This window comes from Pan troglodytes, chromosome 22 (assembly GCF_028858775.2).
Source record: "Pan troglodytes isolate AG18354 chromosome 22, NHGRI_mPanTro3-v2.0_pri, whole genome shotgun sequence".
NCBI classification, from domain to species: Eukaryota; Metazoa; Chordata; class Mammalia; order Primates; family Hominidae; genus Pan; species Pan troglodytes.
In genome coordinates this window covers 19317991-19342374 of record NC_072420.2, presented here as the reverse complement: position 1 = coordinate 19342374, position 24384 = coordinate 19317991, and the positions used below count along the sequence as shown (strand labels likewise).

The 24384-nt window shown below is 34.4% G+C and overlaps 1 protein-coding gene across 4 annotated transcripts; it reads right to left on the bottom strand.

Annotated features, from left to right (window-relative positions):
* Positions 1-1490: 1490 nt before the first annotated feature.
* On the bottom strand, positions 1491-24384 carry CHODL (chondrolectin). Of its 4 annotated transcripts, none has more exons than XM_001156423.5 (6): positions 23788-24380; positions 11922-12231; positions 11613-11770; positions 8458-8544; positions 5920-6022; positions 1491-2906 (listed from the first exon to the last, which is right to left on the bottom strand). In XM_001156423.5, the coding sequence occupies exons 1-6, from the start codon at positions 23864-23866 to the stop codon at positions 2822-2824; spliced, it is 822 nt and encodes a 273-aa protein (XP_001156423.1). In that variant the 5' UTR covers positions 23867-24380; the 3' UTR covers positions 1491-2821. The 4 variants fall into 4 exon arrangements, with proteins under 4 accessions (XP_001156423.1, XP_063659556.1, XP_016793922.1 ...); XM_063803486.1 differs by lacking the exon at positions 23788-24380 and adding an exon at positions 23121-23457; XM_016938433.4 differs by lacking the exon at positions 5920-6022 and having other exon boundaries at positions 23788-24384.

The following is a 24384-nucleotide window of genomic DNA, read 5'->3' as shown; positions in this document are numbered from 1 at the left end:
GATTTGAACCACACCTGGAAAGAATAATTATTACAGAGGCATTGAAGAGGATATTGGGGATCCACTGTGCAGGTGGGGGTCAGTTAAATAGAGAATCATGTGTTATCATACCAAAAGACTCTCTCTCTGGGAAACAGATAAAGGGGAAAAATGTTATATGAAGAAGGTGTGGCCAGATGATGGACGAATGCAAATTCCTGTTAAGAAATTGTAGAATTCATTCTTTGGACAAAAATTAGGAGCCACGTGTTTTAGTCCATTTTCTTGCTGCTAATAAAGACATACCCAAGACTGGGTAATTTATAAAGGAAAGACATCATTTAATGAACTCACAGTTCCACACAGCTGGAGAGGCCTCACAATCATGGTGGAAGGCAAAGGAGGAGCAAAGGCATGTCTTACATGGAGACAGGCAAGAGAGCGTATGCAGGAGAACTTCCATTTCCTTTCCACTTTCCTTATCCACTACCATGAGAACAGTATGGGGGAAACCACTCCCATGATTCAATTATCTCCACCTGGCCCCACCCTTGACACATGGGGATTATTACAATTCAAGGTGAGATGTGGGTGGGGAAACAGCCAAATCGTATCACCACTGAACACACGATTCCTTTTAACACCTTTCCAGTGGTCTGATTCTAACAGTTGGGAAAGATAGACTGACCAGCAGGGTATTATTTATTTGTTTTAGTATCTGAAGATTGTTGCACATTTCATCTGCATTTCAAAAACATATAGCAAAAATATATTCTAAAAATGCTAACGCAACAGATGATACACCATGTATTTTTCATTTCCCAAAGGTTAGCTAAAATTTTAGGAAACTGTTAAGATATAGGATTACTACCATTTTCTAATAAAAGAGAAGTTCATTTTCCACCTCCAGTAGCTTATAGGTTTAGTTGGTGATACCAGAAGAGTTACCCAGACCTAGATAAAGATCAAAGGCAAAAGCCAGGCATTTCTCCATTGATTTGAAGCTTTTGCCTTGCAGCTGTTATAGTCCATGGTGGCAAAGACAAGGGGGAACACCCGGTTTTCCTCCAGTATGTCCACACTAGAGGGAGAAATACATGATAGTAGTTTGGAGGAAAAAGTTAGTTTAGGTCCCAGCAACTGGTCTCCAGTTCTACCCAGAAAGATAGGTAGCCAAGAAAAGAAAGAGGAGGAGTGCTGCATGTTGGCAGATCTCAACTTCAAATGCAGCTGCTCATTCTCTCAGTCTCTGAGCCGCTGAAAATGGGCAATGCCCATTGATTTCTCTTTTGCTTCCTAGCTTTGCCAACCAATGCTAGTTGTGAACTGTGTTGAGGAAAATACTTTATTATTTAACTGAAAAGAATTGACAGGAAAAATATTAGACATAATCACGCCTTCCATTATTACTACACTTAAAGAGTAATTTGTTTTCAACTTTTTATATATCGATCGATGCAAACGTATCTGTACTTGTTTCACATAAGAGGTTTAGACAGGACTAGTCATCATTCTTCAGAAACAAGAACTCTTTATTTGGTTAAAAGGAGCACAGGGACATATGAAGACCAGACAGTTACAACTTTCTCTTGAGAAGAACAAGGCGTAAGCATTGAAGAAACTAGGAGATAAGACAGAAAGGAGCCACCATTTTCTATCTCAAGCAAACCCTCCTCAATGAATATGCGATCACTGATGGGTTCCAACCCATTTTCACACGATTTCGTAGTTCCTTTCCTTCCTGAAATGTCTGTGTGCTGTGCTTGTCTCCACACTGATAGTGACTATTCACCTGGTCTCAACCACATGACCTCTTTGTATACTAATATAGTCAGAGGCTAAATACAGCTACGGAAACCTTAGACTAACTTTGCAACTATCTGCCTCCAGTGTCAATCCCAAACCCCGAACAACCATCTTTGTTTAGTGGGCAAGAGAGGGACCACATTGATTTCAGAACCCTCAGAGAGCTGCTTCTCATTATATAGGCAATGTGTGAAGACATATGATTTATATTGTGTATGCCACTTCTTTTGTTCAAATTGACTGCATTAGTGTTTATGCACCTATTAACAAAGTTACATTATTACAAAATCTGTTTAATTTTAAACTAAAAATAATTATAAGGCACATGTCTTGCACAATTGAAATTAGACAATCCTTGCCTCTAAGTAAAATGTTTGAGGAGGTTTATATCACACTTAATGAAATAGCTTCTTATTTCTGAAGAGATTTCCTAGACATTGACCAAAAGCAGAGAAGCTGAAAGATGAATTATTTCGAGAAAACAAATTTTTTCTATGGTACTATATTTGTGTGTGTGTGAATTCAGTTGACAACAGTAATAAGTTTCTTTAATCAAAAGAGCATGTATTGAAAAATGAGATGCCATAAAAATAAATATTAGAACAGTTCATTTTTATCAAACACTTATGCAAAGGTAAAATACTTTTGCACACTGTAAATTTCAATACAATATACATACATTGACTAGATAACAACTTATGAAAAGTGAAAGAAATAAAAAGAATTGCTTCTAACACACATACTCCCGACGTGTTGATAACAACTTTATCTGCATTGTCCATTTCATTTGCTTGAAGTTTGAAGTTTGGGTGCATCCTTTAGCAAAATAAGCATGTCTCACTCCATTATTAGCACAGCATATTCTTTAAATGAAATAATAGACATATAAAAATTACTTTAATATTTGCCTCAAGGGGGAGCTTACAGTTCATCTTGCAGATCCTTTGTGATTTCAAGCCATTCCAAGCTATTGTTCTGATGCCATTCCTTATACAGATCCAGAATTACAAAATTCTGGAACCAAGTCAATGAGTTATTATACTTCCATGCCACTTTCTTTTCTGGTACTCTTTGAAATCCACAGTGTAGACTGGTTTGGACTAGTTTTTGTTCTTCCTTTACTGAAAAACATAAGAAAAAATGTTTAGTGCCTAAAATTTCTTATTAAACTAAGCATGTCTAGGTCCAAAGGGAGATATCTCAGACAGTTATTTATGAAAGACTCCCCCTCTCAGCAGTATATTTTCCCATTCTTCCAAAAACTTCTAGATTATTCAAATATGTGAGGATGGCAAACAGTTCTTGTGAATGATAGAGAAAACAAAACATATCTTTTCCTGTTTGACATTTCCTAATTTAGAGTTCATTTTTGTTGTTGCTGTTGTTATTTTAATTTTTTATTTCCATAGGTTATGGGGGAACAGGTGGTGTTTGGTTACATGAGTAAGTTCTTTAGTGGTGATTTGTGAAATTTTGGTGCACCCATCACTTGAGTAGTATACACTGTACCCAATTTGTATTCTTTTATCCCTCGCCCCCTTCCTACTCTTTCCCCCTGAGTCCCCAAAGTCCACTGTGTCATTCTGATGCCTTTGCATCATCATAGCTTAGCTCCCACTTGTGAGTGAGAACGTACGATGTTTAGTTTTTCATTCCTGTATTACTTCACTTAGAATAACAGTCTCCAGTATTACCCAGGTCGCTGTGAATGCCGTTAATTCATTCCTTTGTATGGATGAGTAGTATTCCATCATATATATATATGAATATATGTATATGAATATATATGAATGTATATGAATATATATATGAATATATGTATATGAATATATATATATATATATATATATACACCACAGATTCTTTATCCATGCATTGATTGATGGGCATTTGGGTTGGTTCCACACCTACAAACATGTGCCTGACACAATATTAAACATTTCCGTTTTATTCACCAATAAATACCTTTATTTCCTTTGATCAATTATTTTGGAAATCATTTTGCTCCTTGAGTCCCCTGTCACTAATGGATGCTGAATTTAATGTCAAATCATCAAAACAATGCTATTATACTATGTGTACGGATGTGCCTATTCCCCTCCTCCCATCGGTTCTCCGGCTCTGCACCTAAGTCACTTGATTTCTGGAAGCTTACTGGTGCCTCAGTCTCTGAAACCAATGTGGTTCAATAGCAGATTCATGCTTTGGTAACATAACAGTTTCTGAGTTCCTCCAGATTTGAGATACAACTTCACCCTTGTCACATGTGGAATTCTGGCCCACATTTCCAGCCTGTGCCTCGGGTTCTGCTATCTTCTGTCTTTCCATAACACGATAACTTTTCAGGCACCTGCAGAAGTTCCCTGTTCCTGAGTTTATCCAAGTCATTCTCTCTCTCTCTCTCTCTTTTTTTTTTTTTTTTTTTTTGAGATAGACCCTCACTCTGTCGCCCAGGCTGGAGTACAGTGGCCTGATCTCGGCTCACTGCAACCTCCGCCTCCCCGGTTCAAGCAATTCTCCTGCCTCAGCCTCCCAAGTAGCTGGGATTATGGGCGCCCGCCACCACGCCTGGCTATTTTTTGTATTTTTAGTAGAGATGGGGTTTTGCCATGTTAGTCAGGGTGGTATCAAAGTCCCGACCTCAGGTGATCCACCCAAGTCATTCTCTACTGGATGCCCTGTCAAAAGTAGATTTCTTTGGGCTGGTTTCCTCAAGATAATCTCCTGCCTGGACCAAAAGTGTTTGTCCCGGTTCACTGTGTTGTGCACTTACTTGCTCCCTGACCATCCCAGCCCCAGTTCCCAGCATCTGCCTCAGTCCTCACAGGCGTCTCCCCATCCCCTCCTCCAACTATCAGCCATTGCAGAATTCCCTCAAAGAGAAAAAAGAACTATTTCTAAACACACCTGACCATTACCCTTTTAAAATATTACTTAATTCACTTAGATTTAGCTGTTTTGGTTACTAATAAAATATTATGTCCAAATTGTATGGTTTGTAGATTTTCATCCAAATAAGTAAGATCAACACAACTTTATTCTACAGTCATCTAACATGTATGGAAAATAAGCCAAGAAAGTTTATAAAAAGCACAAAAGTGGTCTAAATGGTAAAAAAAAAAAAAAGGTTATTAATGTGGCTTTTGTGTAGAATTAGTATTTCATTTAAGAATTACTTCATTTTTTTCTGGGTCTTTTGTTACTTAATGGTAGGGTTTATTTCAGAAAAAGAAGAAGATGAAGTAAGGTCAAAAGAGGAAAATGAATTTGTTTGCAGGTCCTTCCTGATGGAGGCATCCCCTTGATCAGTTCTTATTTAAACCACCCAGACAAAGATGTCTAGTTTATTCTAGCAAACATGCTCTTATATAAACAGAATAGCTTTTCCTTTTTTCCTTTTGATACATATTTATATTTCATTTTTTATTTGACAATGAAATACATTTTCATTATATTGAATTTTGTTTCATTTTTATTAAAAAATTGGCACACATGGAAAAACTTCGCTAACCCAAGGGTATAGGAAAGCAGATAAAAAGTCATAATATTCCCCCAGAAATCTTGCTGGTAAAATATAGGATTTTATTTCAAGATACCTGCCAAAAAGTGGCCTGTTTGAACCGCTGTATTTTATTTCCTATTCTTAAAAGATCTTTTTGAAATAAAACAGAAACCTGTGACTTGAATTTTGAAAAGTAATATAAAATGAACCTACAAATATCAAGTCTTACATATAGCTTGATATCTAGATTGAAAAGTTTAGCATTAATTCTTATACTTCATAAACAAAAAACAATATAATATAGTGCATATGTTGGAAGTTTACAAACATCCAAATTTCAGATTCACCGTGGACACTAACTATGGTACCCAAGGCAGACTAGGTAACCCATCTAAGACACCATCTTCTCAACTGAGAAATACAAACAGAAGGGTAACTGCTTAATAAGTCCTGTAAGGATTAAATGTTATATTACATTAATTCTATCCTCAATGTATATCTTATTAGATTGTATGTATAGGATTTCTTAAGGAAAATTAAAATATAATTAACTTTATGCTAATAGTTTTAAAACATTTCTGAAAACCTATTTAAAGTTTTTCAAATTGTCTCTACATATATGAGTTATTTACCTTTTATGCAGCATCTGGAAACAACAGGTTCCAAAAGCAACCAGTATCAGTAAGAGCAGGGGTATTGTTGGTATAACAACATAAATTAGATTGGGAATTATACCTACAAAATAAAACAGTCTTCATGTGAAAAGATAGTTGAGGAAGAATTCTAAAGCAAAAATATGTAAGAATGTTTCAAAAAATTCAGGTGAAATAGAATTTTCAATAAATTGACCCCAAAGTTCTTCTCAAAATATTGAAAAATCTAATGACATAATATACAGTCATGCACCACATAGTGACATTTCAGTCAACGATGCATCACATATGTGACAGTGGTCCCATAAGATTATAATGGAGCTGCCCTACATAGGTATACCATCTTTTATATTTGATATCCTATTTTATACATTTCTATGTTTAGATAGGTTTTGATATACAAATTCCATTGTGTTACAGTTGTCTACAGCATTCAGTATAGTAACATGGTGCAGGGGTTTGTAGCCTAGAAGTAATAGGCCATATCAAACAGCCTAGATGTGTAGTAAGCTGTATGACCTAGGTTCAAGTACACTCTATGATGTTCGCACAATGACAAAATCGCCTAATGGTGCATTTCTCAGAACATATCCCCATTGTTAAGTGGCACATGACTGTATTCATGTTTTGGTAAAAGTTAAAAACAAAATTTTACTGAACGGAAAATTGAATTATACTGATCTCTAGTGATATCAAACTGTTCCAATTTGATATCCATACTTCCAAAACTATTATTAAATCTACAATTCAGACATGGACTAGCTTTCATTAATAACCTTAGCTAACTCATTTCATTACTCCTTCTCAATCATTACTTACAAAAATAAGTACTTATTATTAAAAATAATAATTATTAAGATTATTGTAAATATATTGGGTAAGTAATTACCTAGCCAATAAGCTTAGTGTCATGATTCCATACAAGTCACTGGGATTAAAATGAAATATATAAATATTAACTGATGATACAGTCACGACTCAGAGACACGAGACTCCAGCAGCACAAAGACTTGATCTTAATTAAATTCTAAAATGAATCATTTTTTAATCCTGTTCCATCACATTTGATAATGCTAGGTATTCTTAGTAAAATTAAAAAACCATGACACTGTAATTCCATACAACTTAAAATTAATAAACATCTGCTCAATTTCAAAAGAGAAAAAAGTATTTCTAATGTGATTACTGAATTTTTTTTTTTTGTGGAGGGACAGAGTCTTGCTCTGTCTCCCAGGCCAGAGTGCATGGTGCAATCTTGGCTCACTGTAACCTCTGCCTCCCAGTTTCCAGTGATTCTCCTGCCTCAGCCTCCCAAATAGCTGGAATTACAGGCACCTGCCACCACGCCCAGCTAATTTTTGTATTTTTTAGTAGAGACAGGGTTTTGCCATGTTGGCCAAGCTGGTCTTGAACTCCTGACCTCAGGTGACCCACCTGCCTCAGCCTCCCAAAGTGCTGGGATTACAGGTGTGAGCCACTGCGCCCAGCCTACTGATCTTTTTAATTAGGTTTAGATGTTCTGAATGGTTTTAAAACCAGGCACCTGAAAAGTGAAAATCACTAAGCCTTAATATCATGTCTATGCAAAAAAAGCAAATTGAAGAACTATGCATTTAGCTTGTAAATTAAAAGTCATCATCATGACTAATCTGAATAATTCTGGTCAAAGTGGACCAGATGTAGATAAAGCTTTCCATTTAACTGTGCATCACTTCATTTGTTAACAGAAGACAAACTCATGAGCAATAGGGTATCTGAGCGATAATTTGCTGTTTCCTCCCACTCCTGTTTGACTTCAAGCAATTTAAGGATCCAACCAATCCCTAAACATTTACCAGCACACCCCTGTTTGCTCTCCACTGAATGTGCCAATTTGCATCATGACGCCTACGTGTTGTTAGAGAAATTTCTTGTAGATCCAAAGTTCTTTTGTTGTTGGTGGTGGTGTGTTGTTGTTGTTGTTGTTGTTGTTGTTTTGTTATTTGCTTTTTTGAGACAAGGTCTCACTTTGTTGACCAAACTGGACTGTAGTGCATGATCACTGCTCACTGCAGCCTCGACTTCCCAGACTCAGGTGATTCTCCCACCTTAGCTTCCCAGTAGCTGGGACTACAGGTGTGTACCTCCACGCCAGGCTAGTTTTTTGTATTTTTTGCAGAGATGGGGTCTCACCAGGTTGCTCAGGATGGTCTCAAACTCCTGGGCTCAAGTGATCCACCTGCCTCAGCCTCCCAAATTGTTGAGATTACAGGTGTGAGCCTCTGTGCCTGGCCAGATCCAAATTTTAATGTGGATCACTTAGTTTAGTACCACTCTGAAGAAAACAAAACAGGTTTTTCTATTCAAATACTAGCTTAGCATAATTTTTTCTAACCTAGTTCAAAAGTAAATGTCCATAGGACCATACTTAGTGAACCACTTCCCCAGGCAAGACAAGTTTCACTGGGGTCAACATGAAGCAGCGTCTGAAAGTACAGTTCAGTTCTTGATGAAGTTAAAGGCACATGAAGTAATTACCTGCTTCAGTAACAACCACATTTTGATGGGTGTCTCCTGGTTGATTTGTAAGATAAGGCTTTTCTACAGGGGCTGTTGGATTAATTTCTGTAAATAATAAGAACCACCATCATATATAATGATTAAACAAAAGAATTGAAAACATATAAATATGAAATTATATTATAAAATAAAAACATCAGAATTTTGATTTCTGAACAGCTTACAGCTAATAAAATATATTCTGAATTTAAATTTACATGAAATTATCTAACTATAAAGTCAACATTTAATTCTCTTTGAATAAAAGATGGAGTTGATATGTTCTCCCTTAAAACTCCAAATTGCAATTAGCAATCAACAGTGGGACTGTGCTGATGATAGCCTGCTGCAGGCAATAATGGCGGACCAGTCACAAAGTTAAGCAAGGATAACCAAGAATTGGCAAACGTTAAGAGTGTGATATATTAAATGCAGTTCAGAGACAAGCAAGATAATTTCTTTACTAATATCAGTGTATTATTTGGGTTTCCCCTTGCAATAATAATCAGCAGATGACTGTATGTGGATTACATTTGGAATGGATGATTCAAGTAACAACGTTCTAAGCCACATTTCTGTTCTGCACATACAATGCCATCCTTAGATTTGCTTTCCAATAGTGTCTACTTTTAAAAATAATAATAATAACACTAAATTAAAGCTTGCAAGTTGTTTCTTTCCCTAGTTTTATAGATGTCTCTTCAATTTCCACACACTTTATTTTTTATTGTTCTTCTAACTTTTAAGTTCAGGGGTACATGTGCAGAATGTGCAGGTTTGTTACGTGGGTAAACGTGTGCCATGGTGCTGTGCTGCAGAGATCATTCCATCACCTAAGTATGAAGCCCAGCGTCCATTAACTATTATTCCTGGCTTTTTTTTCTCTTGCTACACACTTTAAAATTGTTGAAGTTTATTGTCATGATTTCGTATTGCTCTATTTTCTATTTTTCTTTTCCTTAAGGAACTATTTGTTAAATCAATAATTCAATGAAAATAAATTGAATTATTTTTTTAAAAACCTGTAAATTTGTTTCCATTTGTTCCAAAAGTGTAACTCTCTACTTTTATCAATTGAAATAAGAACCCATGTTCTTATATAGTCTTCAGGATAGAGAAGAATTTTAATTTAATGTTTACCATTCTTACATTGCCTTAAAATGTCAAAGAGTCCCCCTTTGTTGGAAGTTTAATCATAATCCATTCTGTAGAAATATTTGTTACTCTTGTACACAGATTTAACTCTGACATTTTAATAGCCTCCTCTGGGTTTCAGATTCAGTCCTAGACTATACCTACTCTTCTAGAGAACTTAGTCACTCTATGCCTAGTCAACTGGTATTTTTAAACAAATAATATAAATATTATGCAAAATATCACTAAAAATCAAGCACTGATTACACAACCAAGGAATTTAATCAAACCAACATCCTTTACTAAGCAGTCACTAAGCTCAAGGAGGGTTAACTAAATATAAATAAAAAGACAAAAAAAGATTAAATCATGAAATAAAAAATAAAAATCCTGAGCACATTAATAAGGCCAACAGTAAACCCGTGAATGTGCTTCAAAACAAAAACTACATAAAATAATATTTTAATAAATATAGATTATTTGAAGATTTGGGTAGAATGGAGAAGATAAAGAAAGAATAATTTTATATCATAAATGCTCTTGCATGAGTAATGTAAACCTAGATTACCTAATACATAAACAAGTAAAGAAGATTGTAAGATTTACAGTGTCCTAAATAATGGCATAAATTTTGATGCAAAAATAAAATAAAGATAATACAATGAAGGGTCAAATAATTGACCTTTGAACTCAAAAGAAAGGAGAAGGCGATAATGTAATATTAAGAATAATGCATAATATTGTACTTGTATTATCCAGTAGTCTTAAGTACATAGAATGTCATAAATTTAAAATATCAGAGGATTTCAACTTTATATTTCTCCAAGAGAAAAATAGAGGACATAAGCGCATAACAGATTCAGCTTTGCAAAGACTTCCAGGAGGGTAATGACGGGTTTAGCAACCAAGATGGTTAAAGAATAAACTCACCAGGGATAAAAAAAAAAGGTGGCTAATACACTCAAGAGCAGGATAAATGTAAGAGAAGGGTAAGTCTAATCCAAATAATCCTTTGTGTTTTCTGGTATTATGAGAAAAAGAATCATGTAATTTCAGGAGAATAATGGAAGCAGCAGTACTCAACTATAATTGCCTTCTGTGAACACGTATTATGAGTTCAAGCAGACACCTCTTCAGAAGAGTTAAAATGACACTTCCAAACACTGAGGAGGAGAAAAACAGCAAAAAAATCTCAAAGCCTAAGGATCTAACTTGACTTTCTAGATGATTTTTAAAAATGAGTCCACAGAGTTTGTATTAGTCCCTCTTTCAGTCAAATATGAATTCAGATGATCCGTCCTAGTTAAAGTAATTCAAATGGACTATTTTTTAGATCCAGAACCCATGCCAGTATAGCTCAAGTCAATGTAAGATTCCCATTTGCTGCATATGACAAGTAGTGGGAGATTTCAAAAGAAAGCTAACTGAGGAGACATATTTCAAGAATAGGAATCATAGGGAGAATGAGTCGCATCTTCCTACTTTTTTCCACTATGGGGCAATGAGCTATGATAGTCTTCTTTTTACTGAGTACCACATGTCAAGTATTATACCATAAAATGATAAGCAAATGATCCAGGAGAAAGTGCTTTGTTCTCTTAAAGTCAGATAAAGAAGTGCTGCTCACATGTGTAAGTCTATAGGTGCTTTGGTAACTTACATCTACTTCCCACATATTATAGTAACGTTTAAAATATTTTAAAATATTGTTTATAAAATCTATTTACAAAAATATTTGGTTTTATTGTAAGAAATGATTATTTTTTCTTAAAGACATCTCTCCAGATGTTTTTATTTACTCTCTTCTTTGAGCTCATTGGACAGTTTGCTCTACAGCATATGATATGCTTCATTACACGAGTGATATGAGAAGCTGCAAGGTAATTTTCTACTTCACAGCAGAAAAACAAAAAGAGCCACAGGTAGTCAAAATTAAAGACAAAACTTAATACAATTAAACATGCACAAAATCTTCTATACCTTCTTTTGCTACTGCTTACCTGGTTCATACTTGCAAATATAATTGTGCTTCATGTTACACCTGTCATCATTCCACTGGTAAAGGTAGGGACCCCCAAGGCCAGGATTGGCAGTTGGTTGGTGATACATCACAACACACTTTTCACTTCCGCAGGAAGGTTCATCTGTGTACCAGTTTCTGCAAACAGAGAGTAATAGGAACACTCAGATACATGCCTACTAAATGATTCTGCCTGTCCTACTCTGACATCCTCTACAGGTAACAGAGTCCTCCCTCTATCTTTGGAGTTCCCCAGAGCACCTGCCAACTGCTCAAGATCCATACTCACCGGTACTGGGAATTGCTTCCATCAGACCACTGGTAGAGATCTGGGCAGGCACCAGATGTTTGCCCATCTCCATTCCTCCAAAGCCCTATCCAGAAATCACCATCAGAAATCCCTGTCCCGGGTTTTGTCAGGTTTTGCAACATGCTCTCTATTAACTTCTGTTCTGCTTCATTCTCAAGGCTGAGGAGGACTCCTCCCTCACTCTCACAAGCCAGGCGTGCCTCCTGAAAGCTCACTCGGCTGGACAGTTCATGGAAGTAGGCCATTTTGTAGCAGGGATGCTTGAAGTCAGCAAAACACACCTTTTGGCCTGAAAAAAAAAAAAAGATGCCCATATATTGATGATCTGAACTCTATTTGTAACAACACTAAGAATCAAAATGTAAGAACCAGTCAAAGCAGAAAATACATTACCAGAAATGCTTCTCCCACTGAATTATTTCGTAAAGTTTATTTTCTAGCCTATTGCTTGCAATTTGTAAAAGCAAATTTATTCCCTCGTAAACTTGCAACATAAACTTTTAAACCCAGTACTTCAAGCAAGGTTTGTAAGGGAAGTTATAACTCTTCTGGCTTAGATTCTATAAACCAATTAACAAAGCAAATGAAAATAGCTAAAGGAATTTCAGGAGTGTATAGTAAAGTGAGCTAAAACTTAATGAAAGAAGAATAACAATTCATAAAGCAAATTAATTATCAAAAACAAGTAATATATAATGAAACAATTTTATGTAAGGTGTTCTGAAGAAGATACAAAGTGGCAGATTTAAGGTATAAATATTTGCTTTCATTTTTTATACCCGAAACAAATCTATTAAAATTGAAAGTTAAAAGGGGACAGAATGAAGGTAATTGGTAGTAATAAACGATTAATTAATATAATATTACATTGGAAGTGACAAGATAGAGTTCTAAAGTACTCACTATCTCTGAAAAAATCTCATTACCAATTTTTTGGGTATTTTCTGGGGTCTTTGGGGAGATATTGTGTGTAAACTCCAATTCCTAGGCCAATGTCTTCTCTCATTTTACAGAGACATCTCTGATAAGTGATAAATTGCAAATTAAAATCTCCCAACTATGAAATTAAAGAATTAAGTACTTTTTTTAAAAAAAATGAATATACTTTAAATGTGAAAAAAATGATGGCTTAGAAAACAGTGGAATGAATATATCATGAAATAAAATAGCTAGTAAAATCTTATCAATGGCTGTTTTCAATTTCTTACAATTTGGATGGAGACCTGAGTAGGCTGAAATTTGGCCAAACTGGTCTTTCAAAGACAGTTAAATTATTAGCTCAAAACAATTAAGGTAATAAACATTTAGCAGACTTGAAAACAAATTATTTCTCTCAGCTTTAGAGGCTCTACTTATATATTAAACACATATGAAATAACAATGTCTTCCTCTAATTTAACCTTAAAAATGTTCCATTCATTCGCTTATGAGTTTGAAAGTAATAGTATTACATTTTTTAAACCTTCCCTAACTCAGAATTTTGTTAAACTTAAATACAAATTCATTTAAATTCACCTTTTTCTGTAGTTAATCTTACTACTGGTGGTTTTATTACATATTTCTTCAGGAATAAAGATTAGGACCAACCAAATATCCAAAATCTATAAATACATACATAGAATACTCTGAATTTGGAAGGGAAGTTTAAAATCTATTTTTTATCTTAAACCTGTATCTTAAAGGTTTTCATGTTACAGCATTCCGTTTAACCACCTAACCACCTATCCTGACATCTATTGATTATGTACAGTCTATACTATACCCAATAAAGTCATTATTTGTAGTATACTGAAAATCAATTTATTTCAAGATATTGGCCAGAACCACAAACAAGCTTAAAAGAATTTTTGAGACGTCATAATGAAATTCTGCTCTAATAACATCTGTGAAGTCTTAAACACATAGGCAAAAAGAGTTTGAAAAAAAAATCTCAAAATTAAATTTCGCATACCTCTACATGTTAAGCAGTGCTAATTTTCCTAATTATCAAGTGAAATAACTGCAAATATGCATGATATCAGGTCATAATAAAGTCGTATATTTTTATATTTACATATATATGCCAGATTAGATAGATAGATAGACAGACGATAAACAGATATAAATAGATTGATGTCAAGGATATTACGGTGTATAGGATTTAGCTAGTTCTATAAGCAATGGACTTTCTATTGTTCTATTGTCTACACTCACCCTTGTTTACCACTAAGAATGTATGGCAAGATTATAAACAATCTCCAGAATGGTCATTCTGTCTTGTTTTGATTTTCACTGCTTCTGCTTTTGTTCACCTCTGCTCTCTGCTGTCAACTTTTAAAACCGCCAAGGATCCCTCTCTGTTACTATTTCTTACGCCCAGACTGCTTTCCATAGTCCATAGCCTCTTCTACTTTCTTAGTCTTGCCCTAGTTTAGCTTAGATTTGGACCTGGAAAATAGACTGTCAATTACTTTATGTAAAATTTAGACAAATTACTTTATGCTAAGAAATTAGGAAATAGTTTCTCTACTTTCTTACAGTTCATCTCCATTAACATTATTCCTGTTGGTATTTATGGCCTTTTCTACTATGTATTTAATTGTGTAGCCTATCAATAAAAGTTGTCAGTAGTCAGGGATTTGTAGGGGTGGGGGAGATTCTTGTATTTAAATACTGGCAAAAAAAAAAAAGCATTCAAACTTTGTACTTTAATTACAGTACATCACACTGAGCCAGTGTATCATATCCATTCCTTTCTGGAGTCAGCAGTTAATGACCTATGATGACACTCAGAGGGAGAAAGGCACAGAAATCAGTAGAAGGTCACTAACTTCTCAACAGTGTTTGAGTGATAGGCATTCAATATGTTGACACAAACTGAGAACAACCAATCATAAAATAGTAGTTCTGGCAATGCAAGCAAGCCAAGAGTTGTTCCCTCTGTTTCGTGACTGTGATCTGGACCCAGCAGCAACACACTAAAAAATCTGAACAAATTAACAGGCTGCCCAAACTGTTAATGAAAAAGAACATATTAGTATGAATGACCATGGGAAATAAGTTAGAGAAACTTCAGGAGGACAGATCAGCCTGAAAATAAATATTCTTTGAGAGATGATCATGAAAGTCCCAATGGTTGACTCTGAAAATTAATGTATTATTTTAAAATTTCTCCTAATGTATTACTAAGTTTTGTGATGATTTCATCATTTAAAATGGTTGTTCTCAGTCAGAGCCTAACAATGCCATTAAGCCTGTATTTTCATGACTGTATTTAGAAGCACGCGGTTTCCATTTTCATCTACTACATCCTTTACATAGTTCTAAGTGTCCAAATATATCTTAATTACATTCCCTTGAGTTTTTAACTTGTTCAATTTTTCACTCCAAGAACTTTCTGCCTTGGATTTTATCCCAGCACTTTTGAAATATTAAATTTCCCTAAGAAGATTGTTTTGCAAGATGTCAAAAAATGTCATATTAAAAAAAAACAAAACAGAATAGCCAGACCTTTCAGTGAGTAAAAAGTTTGTTATATATAACAAAGCCCCAAACATTCAGGGAATTCCAGGGTATGATGTGTATGCTAAATGTCACTGTTCATTATCTCTGATATATTAAAAAATAAATGCAGCACAGATTTACTCATGATGAGCATACAGAAATGGTGATGTAAATTAACTCATAAAATTAAGATAGTACTTCTAATTAAATGCATGAGAGCTTTAGGTTTCATGTGGAAATTTCTAACACCATTATGTTAGTTTATACAGATATAATAATAATAAAAGAAAAAAACCTAGGGAGAGAGATTATATTTAAAATAATTAACAATCAGTGCTGTGCAGGCCCTGGACAATAGACAGCTTGACACTCTCTGTGCCAGGCCGTGTCTCTGGTTGTGGATAGTAGAGCAGTCCTCCGGTCCTGCTTGAGGGAGTGGAGCTTGTGATGGCTGCACGGCCAGGAGACTCTCAGGGCATCAAGACAGCAGCCCATCGTCAACTAGAACAGATATATTAACTCTAAAGTTTGATCATCAGCTGTGTCTACAGAGTTTGAACTGAAAAGTCACTAACAGTTCAGATCTAGCAAGGCAGTTTTCAGGAAATTGTAAATATATTGCACAATTTTTATGGGTTTATATACAATCAGTTAAAGCTGACACTGAATTTCTTTACATTCAATTCTATTTTATTACTGATTTCCACCTTATCGTGCAAATTTGGTCCAAGTTGCAGCAAAATCATCAGAAGCAGCAGCTATTGAACGTCTCACCGCTCTTTCAGCTGATCCCATTTGGCTACTAATGCAGTGAAACTCCAACAGCTGGGAAACAAATGTTGCCCTAATTCCCAGAAAAGTTTTGTTAATGCAGATCTTCTGGAAGCAACATTCCCACTTCTGTAAAAGCCAATTTTCCTAGAGAACAATTACAATTACCTCTCGTCTCATTCTGTGAGATAACGTGGAGAATTTCTCTGTCTCTTATTTTCAAATGTTATGTTCAGATAAAATCTTCCATCAACATTTTATGGGATAGATAAGGATTCAGAGAACCATATAACGGGTTCTATTACACTAAGGTTACATTTATGCCGTCGAACCATAAATTACTAAATGTCAACTGGCATCTGCAATTGAAGACATCCTTTTATTGTGAGCTTATCTACAAGAGACAGAAAAGATCTGCCCAGGATTCTACAAACATATTGAGAAAATAAAATTCAAGATAATTTCTCTACAAACATATTGGGAAAATAAAATCCAAGATAATTTATTTGCTAGATGTGCACTAGGAGCTAATTAATTTTTAAATCCAGAAAGTATTTAAATATGTAAGTTTTTCTGCACTGGATTTTTAAGCATTTATTTTAAGTTCATGGGTACATATGTAGGATGTGCAGGTTTATTACATAGGTAAATGTGTGTCATGGAGGTTTGTCGTATAGATTGCACTGAATTTTTACAGAAATATTTTATAGAATATTTCTTTTATATAAAAGAGGCTTCTTTATATAAAATACATAAACTTTTTTTATATATTAAAATAAATAAATTAAATAAATAAATATTTATTTTATATAATAAAATAAATAAATATTTATTTTATATAATAAAATAAATAAATATTTATTTTATATATTAAAATAAATAAATATTTATTTTATATATTAAAATAAATAAAAATAAATATTTATTTTATATATTAAAATAAATAAAAATAAATATTTATTTTATATATTAAAATAAATAAAAATAAATATTTATTTTATATATTAAAATAAATAAAATAAATATTTATTTTATATATTAAAATAAATAAAATAAATATTTATATATTAAAATAAATAAATAAATATTTGTTTTATATATTAAAATAAATAAATAAATATTTGTTTTATATATTAAAATAAATAAATAAAATAAATATTTTATATATTAAAATAAATAAATAAAATAAATATTTTATATATTAAAATAAATAATTAAAATAAATAAAATAAATATGTATTTTTATATATTAAAATAAATAAAATACGTACGTATTTTATACATTAAACAAAATACGTACGTATTTTATACATTAAACAAAATACGTACGTATTTTATACATTAAATAAAATACGTACGTATTTTATACATTAAATAAAATACGTACGTATTTTATACATTAAATAAAATACGTACGTATTTTATACATTAAATAAAATACTATTTATTAAAATAAATAAAATACGTACGTATTTTATATATTAAAATAAATAAAATACGTACGTATTTTATATATTAAAATAAATAAAATACGTATTTATTTTATATATTAAAATAAATAAAATACGTATTTATTTTATATATTAAAATAAATAAAATACACATTTATTTTATATAAAAGAAATATTCATCCTTATTAGTTTCACACACAGCTACATAAATAAACAGGCCCTTTTATTTAGAGAAAGTTATTATTATTAACATTCCTATCACTGTCACAACAAAGATTTCATCACTCTTTCCATGAATAAGTAGATGATTTTTGTCTTTTTTCTTAGCCATTAAAATTTCTATAGAGCTAACTATTGGCAGAGGTTTAAATGCTCTTGGCAATGATATAAAGTGGGGCCAAACTCATGAAGTCAGGGTAGTTTGCTTTTTCTTTCTGAGCAGAAAGGATCTATAATTTGGTTTCTTTTTGCTTATATTTGTTTATTTTCTGATAGTTGAGTGCTCAGTTAGTTATGAAAATAATAAATATTTTCTAATGTCTCACGCTATAATTATATATTATTAATATTAGATGAATATTGGATTTATATCACTTTTTCAATAAAAATATAAAAGACATATTACAAATTCCTACTGTTCAATTATGATCTACCAGTAAAAAAGAGCATCCACATGGTAAATATTCCCCAAACCAGACTGAATTAACTTAGAATGTTTTATTAGAATCACACAAGATTTTTTTTCTTTTTCATAATTTCTTCTTACCCCCCTCACAATCACACTGATAAATATGTTGATACTACCATACACAGTGCAGCAAGGACTGTGATACCAGTGCCAACACTTTTGAACTAAAAAGAAAATGACTGGTGTTCAAGCGTTCTGCGTTCAGCATTCAATGTTACACCAACTTCTTAAAATTTTTTCTTATAAAGAGTTTTACTATAATAAACTTTTATTTTTACAACAGAGATTTTATAATGTACTTAATTGCCTAGTGCAGTATAGCTGGAGTCCATTTTCTTACATTAATAAACAAATTTATTTATAATTTTATTTATAATTTTAAATTAAGTTTATAAATGTAGGTTGTGGTCATTTTCTGGATGGTGGCAGCAGCAGCAAGCCCTACTTTTCCAGTTGGAAAATGCGTAAGCTTTCTGAGAAGAGGATGAGACTACCTTTTTTAAAAAATCATAATATTTACAATGGAGATTAGAATAATAAGTAGTAAACCAAGTATCATTGTGACTTAAGAGTTCATGTAGCCAATCAAAATGAATTAGCTTTGAAACCAAACTCTACACTTGAACTTTGGGTACTTGAGATTATTTAATCGCCCCTGGCCTCAGTCTTCTTACTTAAATAATGAGACCAGTTATGAGTTTTATAGAAGTAATGATTCTAATAATAAAAGCCTGAAATTTAGCAATAATTTAGAATGCAGCACCTCATTTCTACCACAATCCATGCTTTGGGATAAATTAGGAAAAGACGACCTCTCCTGGTAAGAGATGGCAGAAAGGTCCCTCTTATAGACTGTTCAACTAGAAAAAGTTGATTTTGCCTCTAGGTGGCTTGAGCTACAGGCACTGGGCTTGCCAAGCTGAGCTCCTTCTCCTGTCTTTTTGGCTTGTACCTCGACACAGTGCACAATCTGCATAACTGTGTTTGAACCTTTTTAATATCCCTAGCAATCCTATGACATAGGTGCTCTTATCTGTTTTCAAAATGAGGCAAAGAGGGCAGTTCACACAGCTCACAAGTGCTGAAGCTGGGTTGTGAAACCAGGCCATCTGGCTCTACACTCCATGCTTTTACCAGGTTTCTATGCTGTCTCCATATGTCTCAAACCTAATATAAAGGTGAAATATTTCATGAACAAAAGGGATTGATGAATACAAACACTGTGCATGTTATCTATGTCAGAATCATAAGCATTAATCTGTTATTGATTATTGGGTGGCTAATATAAGCAAGGCTTGTGCATTGAGAGCTTGTTTCTAAACAGAATTAGACTTTCTGTTACAAATGTTTAAATAAGAATTAATGTTGCCTCTGTCTCAGATTTTCAAACCATATATGCCTTTAATAAATTTTTATCTAGTCTTTTTATTTTCCAAATAAAACAAACTAGAACCAAATTGAATGCATTCCACATTACAAAGAGTATAACTTTAGCCAAGTTGTCATCCTGTGTTATATCATGAGGAATATGTTAAAATAGTAAAAGAAACACTCTCATCCTAGAGTCGCACACATCCATCTACTTGTATATGAATTCCTGACACAGAAAGTTGTTGTAAATAGTAAAAATTGTTTGTGAGTGCATCTTCTGAATTTTAACCTTGGACTCCTTTATATATATATTATTATATATATTATATATTATATATATTAATATTATATATATTATATATTATATATAAAATACATATATGTATTATATTATATGTACAATACATATGTACACATATACAATGTGTATATATACATACGTATATATACATACATATATACATACATATACATATATGTAGATGTATGTATATATGTATATATACATATATGTATTATATATTCAGAAGATTATATATATACATATATAAATTCAGAAGATTATATATACACATATATAATATATGTATATATACATATATTATATCTGTATACATACATATGTATACATATATCTGTATACATACATATGTATACATATATTATATCTGTATACATACATATGTATACATATATACACATATATACATATATACACACATATACATATATGTATTATACAAATATATGTATTATGTATATTATATATGTATTATACATATATTTTATATATATATAAAAAATACATTACCTTTTCTAAAGGTAATGTAACAGATACTGCCATCTTTGGGAAAGAGTTATAAAAACAAAACCATAAAATGGTGACAAACAGCAGTTGAAGAATAATGGCTATGATAAATGGTTAGTTCATTAAATGACTGGTAATAAGATTAATTTGTTCCTTTCATGCCCGAGAGATACTTAAAGTAATTGCATCTCTGAAAACTGCACTGTCATCATTTTATGCTTTTGGTGATGTCATAGATTAGTTCCATAGGCTGAGAAAGGCTCAGCAGTTTTTCTTGTATCTCCCTTGCTATATATTATATTATATTGTATTAATGTATGTGCTACTGTTCACCACCCATGAATTTGCAATATTCTATGGTATCGACAGGATAAGAAGACAGGCCTCTAAATCACCCAGTCTCCTAAATAAAACGTGTGCCAGTTTTAATAAAGTTAAACTGATATATATTAAAGTGCCCTGGAGAAATCTGGAAGCACCATGAAATATTCCTAATGTCATTTTGCAGCAAAAATAAGTTGGGGATCACTGCTATGCACACTAGAAAGAAAAAGGGGGAAAAAAAAGAAACACATTACTTCAAAACACTTCAAATGTTTAAAAGTATCACTTGCTCTTCAAACATATCCTCCCAACTTAGAGACCTGAATTTGGAATCCTTCATATTTATCCTTATGCCTACAAGTAAAATCCTTTTACCTTTGTCCTAAAGAAGACATCACTACTCACCAGTCACTTCACAAAATTAAATGATTGCAGCTCCCATAGATATTCTCTACACATCTGTGTGTAGTAAGAAATCAGTAAAGGTCTAAGCTCCTAAAAGTAGTTTCCAAATTAGCATCATAAATTCAATAAATAGGCTTTGATTACTATCATCATGTCACATATTGTTTTGCATATTCGTACATCAAAATAAGCATGACCACTGACCTAGAAAAAATACTTTCTTATTACTACTAGATGCCACTAAATCTCATGGGTCAGATTATGATGATGAAGTTGTTTGAAATGTCATTTCTTGCTAAAATATATCCACTTTATTTTTAAGTAATGCTCTAAACTTTAGAAAAGGTGATGTATTTAAAAGTATTGGAAAGTACCTTATTGAATATTTTAAAGTATTAAAGATAATTTCTGTGGAGAATTATTTTGTGAGTGTCTATTTTTCTGCGTTCAGTGATTATTTGAGTATCCTACATAGAAATTATAAATTGTTGTACTGAAATTTAACAAATAGAAATATATTCCATATGTTGCAAGTATGTTCCTAATAACAGCCCCAAAGAGGCTCTTACTCTTCAATAAAGATTTGGTGAATGGTCCCAAGTGGCACGAAAAATTGATGCACCAATTCAAAACTTACATTGACCAGGTAGACAATAGATCCATTAGAAACTATTGCTACAAAAATGTCAGGCTTCAGGCTGCTCTGTTCTCTGGCCACTGTGGTCAAAATATATCTTTTTAAGAAATTAGTCTTCAAAGAATAAAAGTCACAAATCAATTTATAGATGGTTAAATTTCAATGTGAATTTTATGACCAAAGACAATTGAATTATTCATAAGAAAAACATAACTAATTATTTTAATATCAAATAAACATCATCATTTATGCTAAATCAAATAGATCATGTTCAGTTAATTAGAAATTTTCCAGATGTCACCTACAAGATGCCTATAAATGCTTAATAAGAAAACCTAACAAAAGGTTTGGAAAAAATTATGTACTCATAGAACGCAAAATACACCTCTTCAACAATTTTTTAAGCTCTGTTTTTACTTTAGATATTATTTTTCCTCCCTTTAAAATGTTGAGGCTTAGGAACAAGAGCATATCTAAAGGATATTATTTAGGTCAATGAGTAAAAAACATCTTATGTTCAAAGCATGGTCTCTGCTTTTCATTCAGTTGCATGAATAATTCTGATAAATACAAAGACAGATAAGTAATTCACAAAATCAGATGAGTCTATATAATGAACTTTTTCTTTGCAGCTAACTTAGGGAGGAAAAGGATCTAATGTCACAGATTCTGAAAATTCTGAAAAAAGTGTAGAGTGATCGGTAACTACACATGTAAGAACTATATTCTGAAGCTGTAGAACATCACAAATTGCTAAGGGGAAGATCAGTGACAATTAAGCTTAATATGCCAATGTCTAAAGGTCTGGCTTCACAGCTGAATTACTTGCTGTCATCTGTCATCTATTTCTACATCCAGTGACACCTGTTGTATAGGTGTACAAAAGTGAAAAGGGCTATTTGTGCTTTTTATGTTTTAAAAAAACTTTTCACCCTCAAAACACCTATATCCAACAAATACTTATTGCAATGTTTCAATGAGCATAGTAAGAGATTTCAATAAAGTGTAGCTATGATCAGCCTTTATGTGAGGCCCTAAGCACATTCACCCTAGGTCGTCGAGAATCTGTATCCTTTTGAAGAGACCGTCCCAAAAAGTAAGGGAGAGTAATTGCAATATAAATTGTTCAACGACAGGACAGTGAGAGTCAAAAAAAGAAAAATCAAAGACAACCTGGGAAGCTTGCCAATTTTGATCCATTTCCCATGCACTGACTCGACCGACTTAATTGTGCACCTACTGTGTGCCGAACCTGCAGTCATTACCAAGTATACCTCGGCCCAACTCCAGCTGACTTCATTTTCTGGGAAGTCCCCAACTTGGAACGCAGTGTGCAAAGGAAAGGCATCTACACGCAATGACCACACTTCAGTTCCTTGCCAGTAGTCCTGCTGAGAACAAAGACCGAATGCCCAGGCATCCGGAGGCGACCCACAGCGAACTGATCTGGTCACAGAAAGCATCCGAGTGAACATGGTGCTGGGACCAAAGTCCAGTCAGAGCGACAGAGGGTGGTATTTCTGCGGTGGCTCTTCTGTCTCTGGGTTCCCTCTGCCTCCGCCCTACCCCACCCCTTTGGCAGGTGCTGAGCCCGGCCGTGTGGTCAACTCTCTCACAAAGACAGTGGAAATCACTCCTGAAAAAGGCTATGCCGCTCGTAATGAAGCAGAGGCTCGCTCCGCAGCTACTTAAGCAAGCGCTTCACAAAAATTTAAACTTTTCTGCGTGTGTGTTAGAGAAGAGAGGGAGGAGAACAGCACAATCAATTTCTCCCCGCCTCCTCCCGGGCCCTTACACCATGCAGGTTTCCAACGCCCCGGAGAGCCTCCGCCGGAGAACAGGCTGCCCGCCGCGCCCCGTGGTCCCCTCTCCCCGCTCGTTCTTCGGGGAGACGGCCCCTGACTCACCGCTGACCACGCGGCGGCAGAAGGCTCCGTGGCCGCAGAGCAGCGCGGCGCCCAGCAGCAGCGAGACCACGCGGCTCATCGCGGCGCGGTGGCAGCAGCAGGTGTTGCGTGGAGCGAGGGCGGCCTCTGCCCAGGGCGCAGCCCGCGACTCTGACTCTGCAGCCTCCCTGCCTCCCTGCTGGGCCCTACTCCCGCCGCCCGAGCCCAGCTGCCCGACCCCCTGCGCGCATCGCCTTCGGCCGGGACCTGCCGCCTGCCGCGCCTGTGCCGCGCGTGGATGTGCCGGGCTGGAGTTCAAGACTTCGAGGGTGCGCGTTTGGGGGACTGAAGTTAGGGGGTCCCGTGTATGTCCTAGAGGCGAAGCAGAAGCCCCGGCTTGGACCACACCGTTGCGCTTTGCTTCTCTTCCCCGGCCTCTGACAAGTGAGAGGCTGAGCCGGTGCGCCCTGGTCCTGGATCACAGCAGCAGCAGCCGCTCTGCGCTCAGGCACCGTCTTATATACCCACGTCCCGAGGTTCCGGCCCCCTCCCTAGTAATAATTTTTAACTACTTCGTCTCTCCAGCCATGTGGAGCATCCCAGCACCTCCCCTAAACA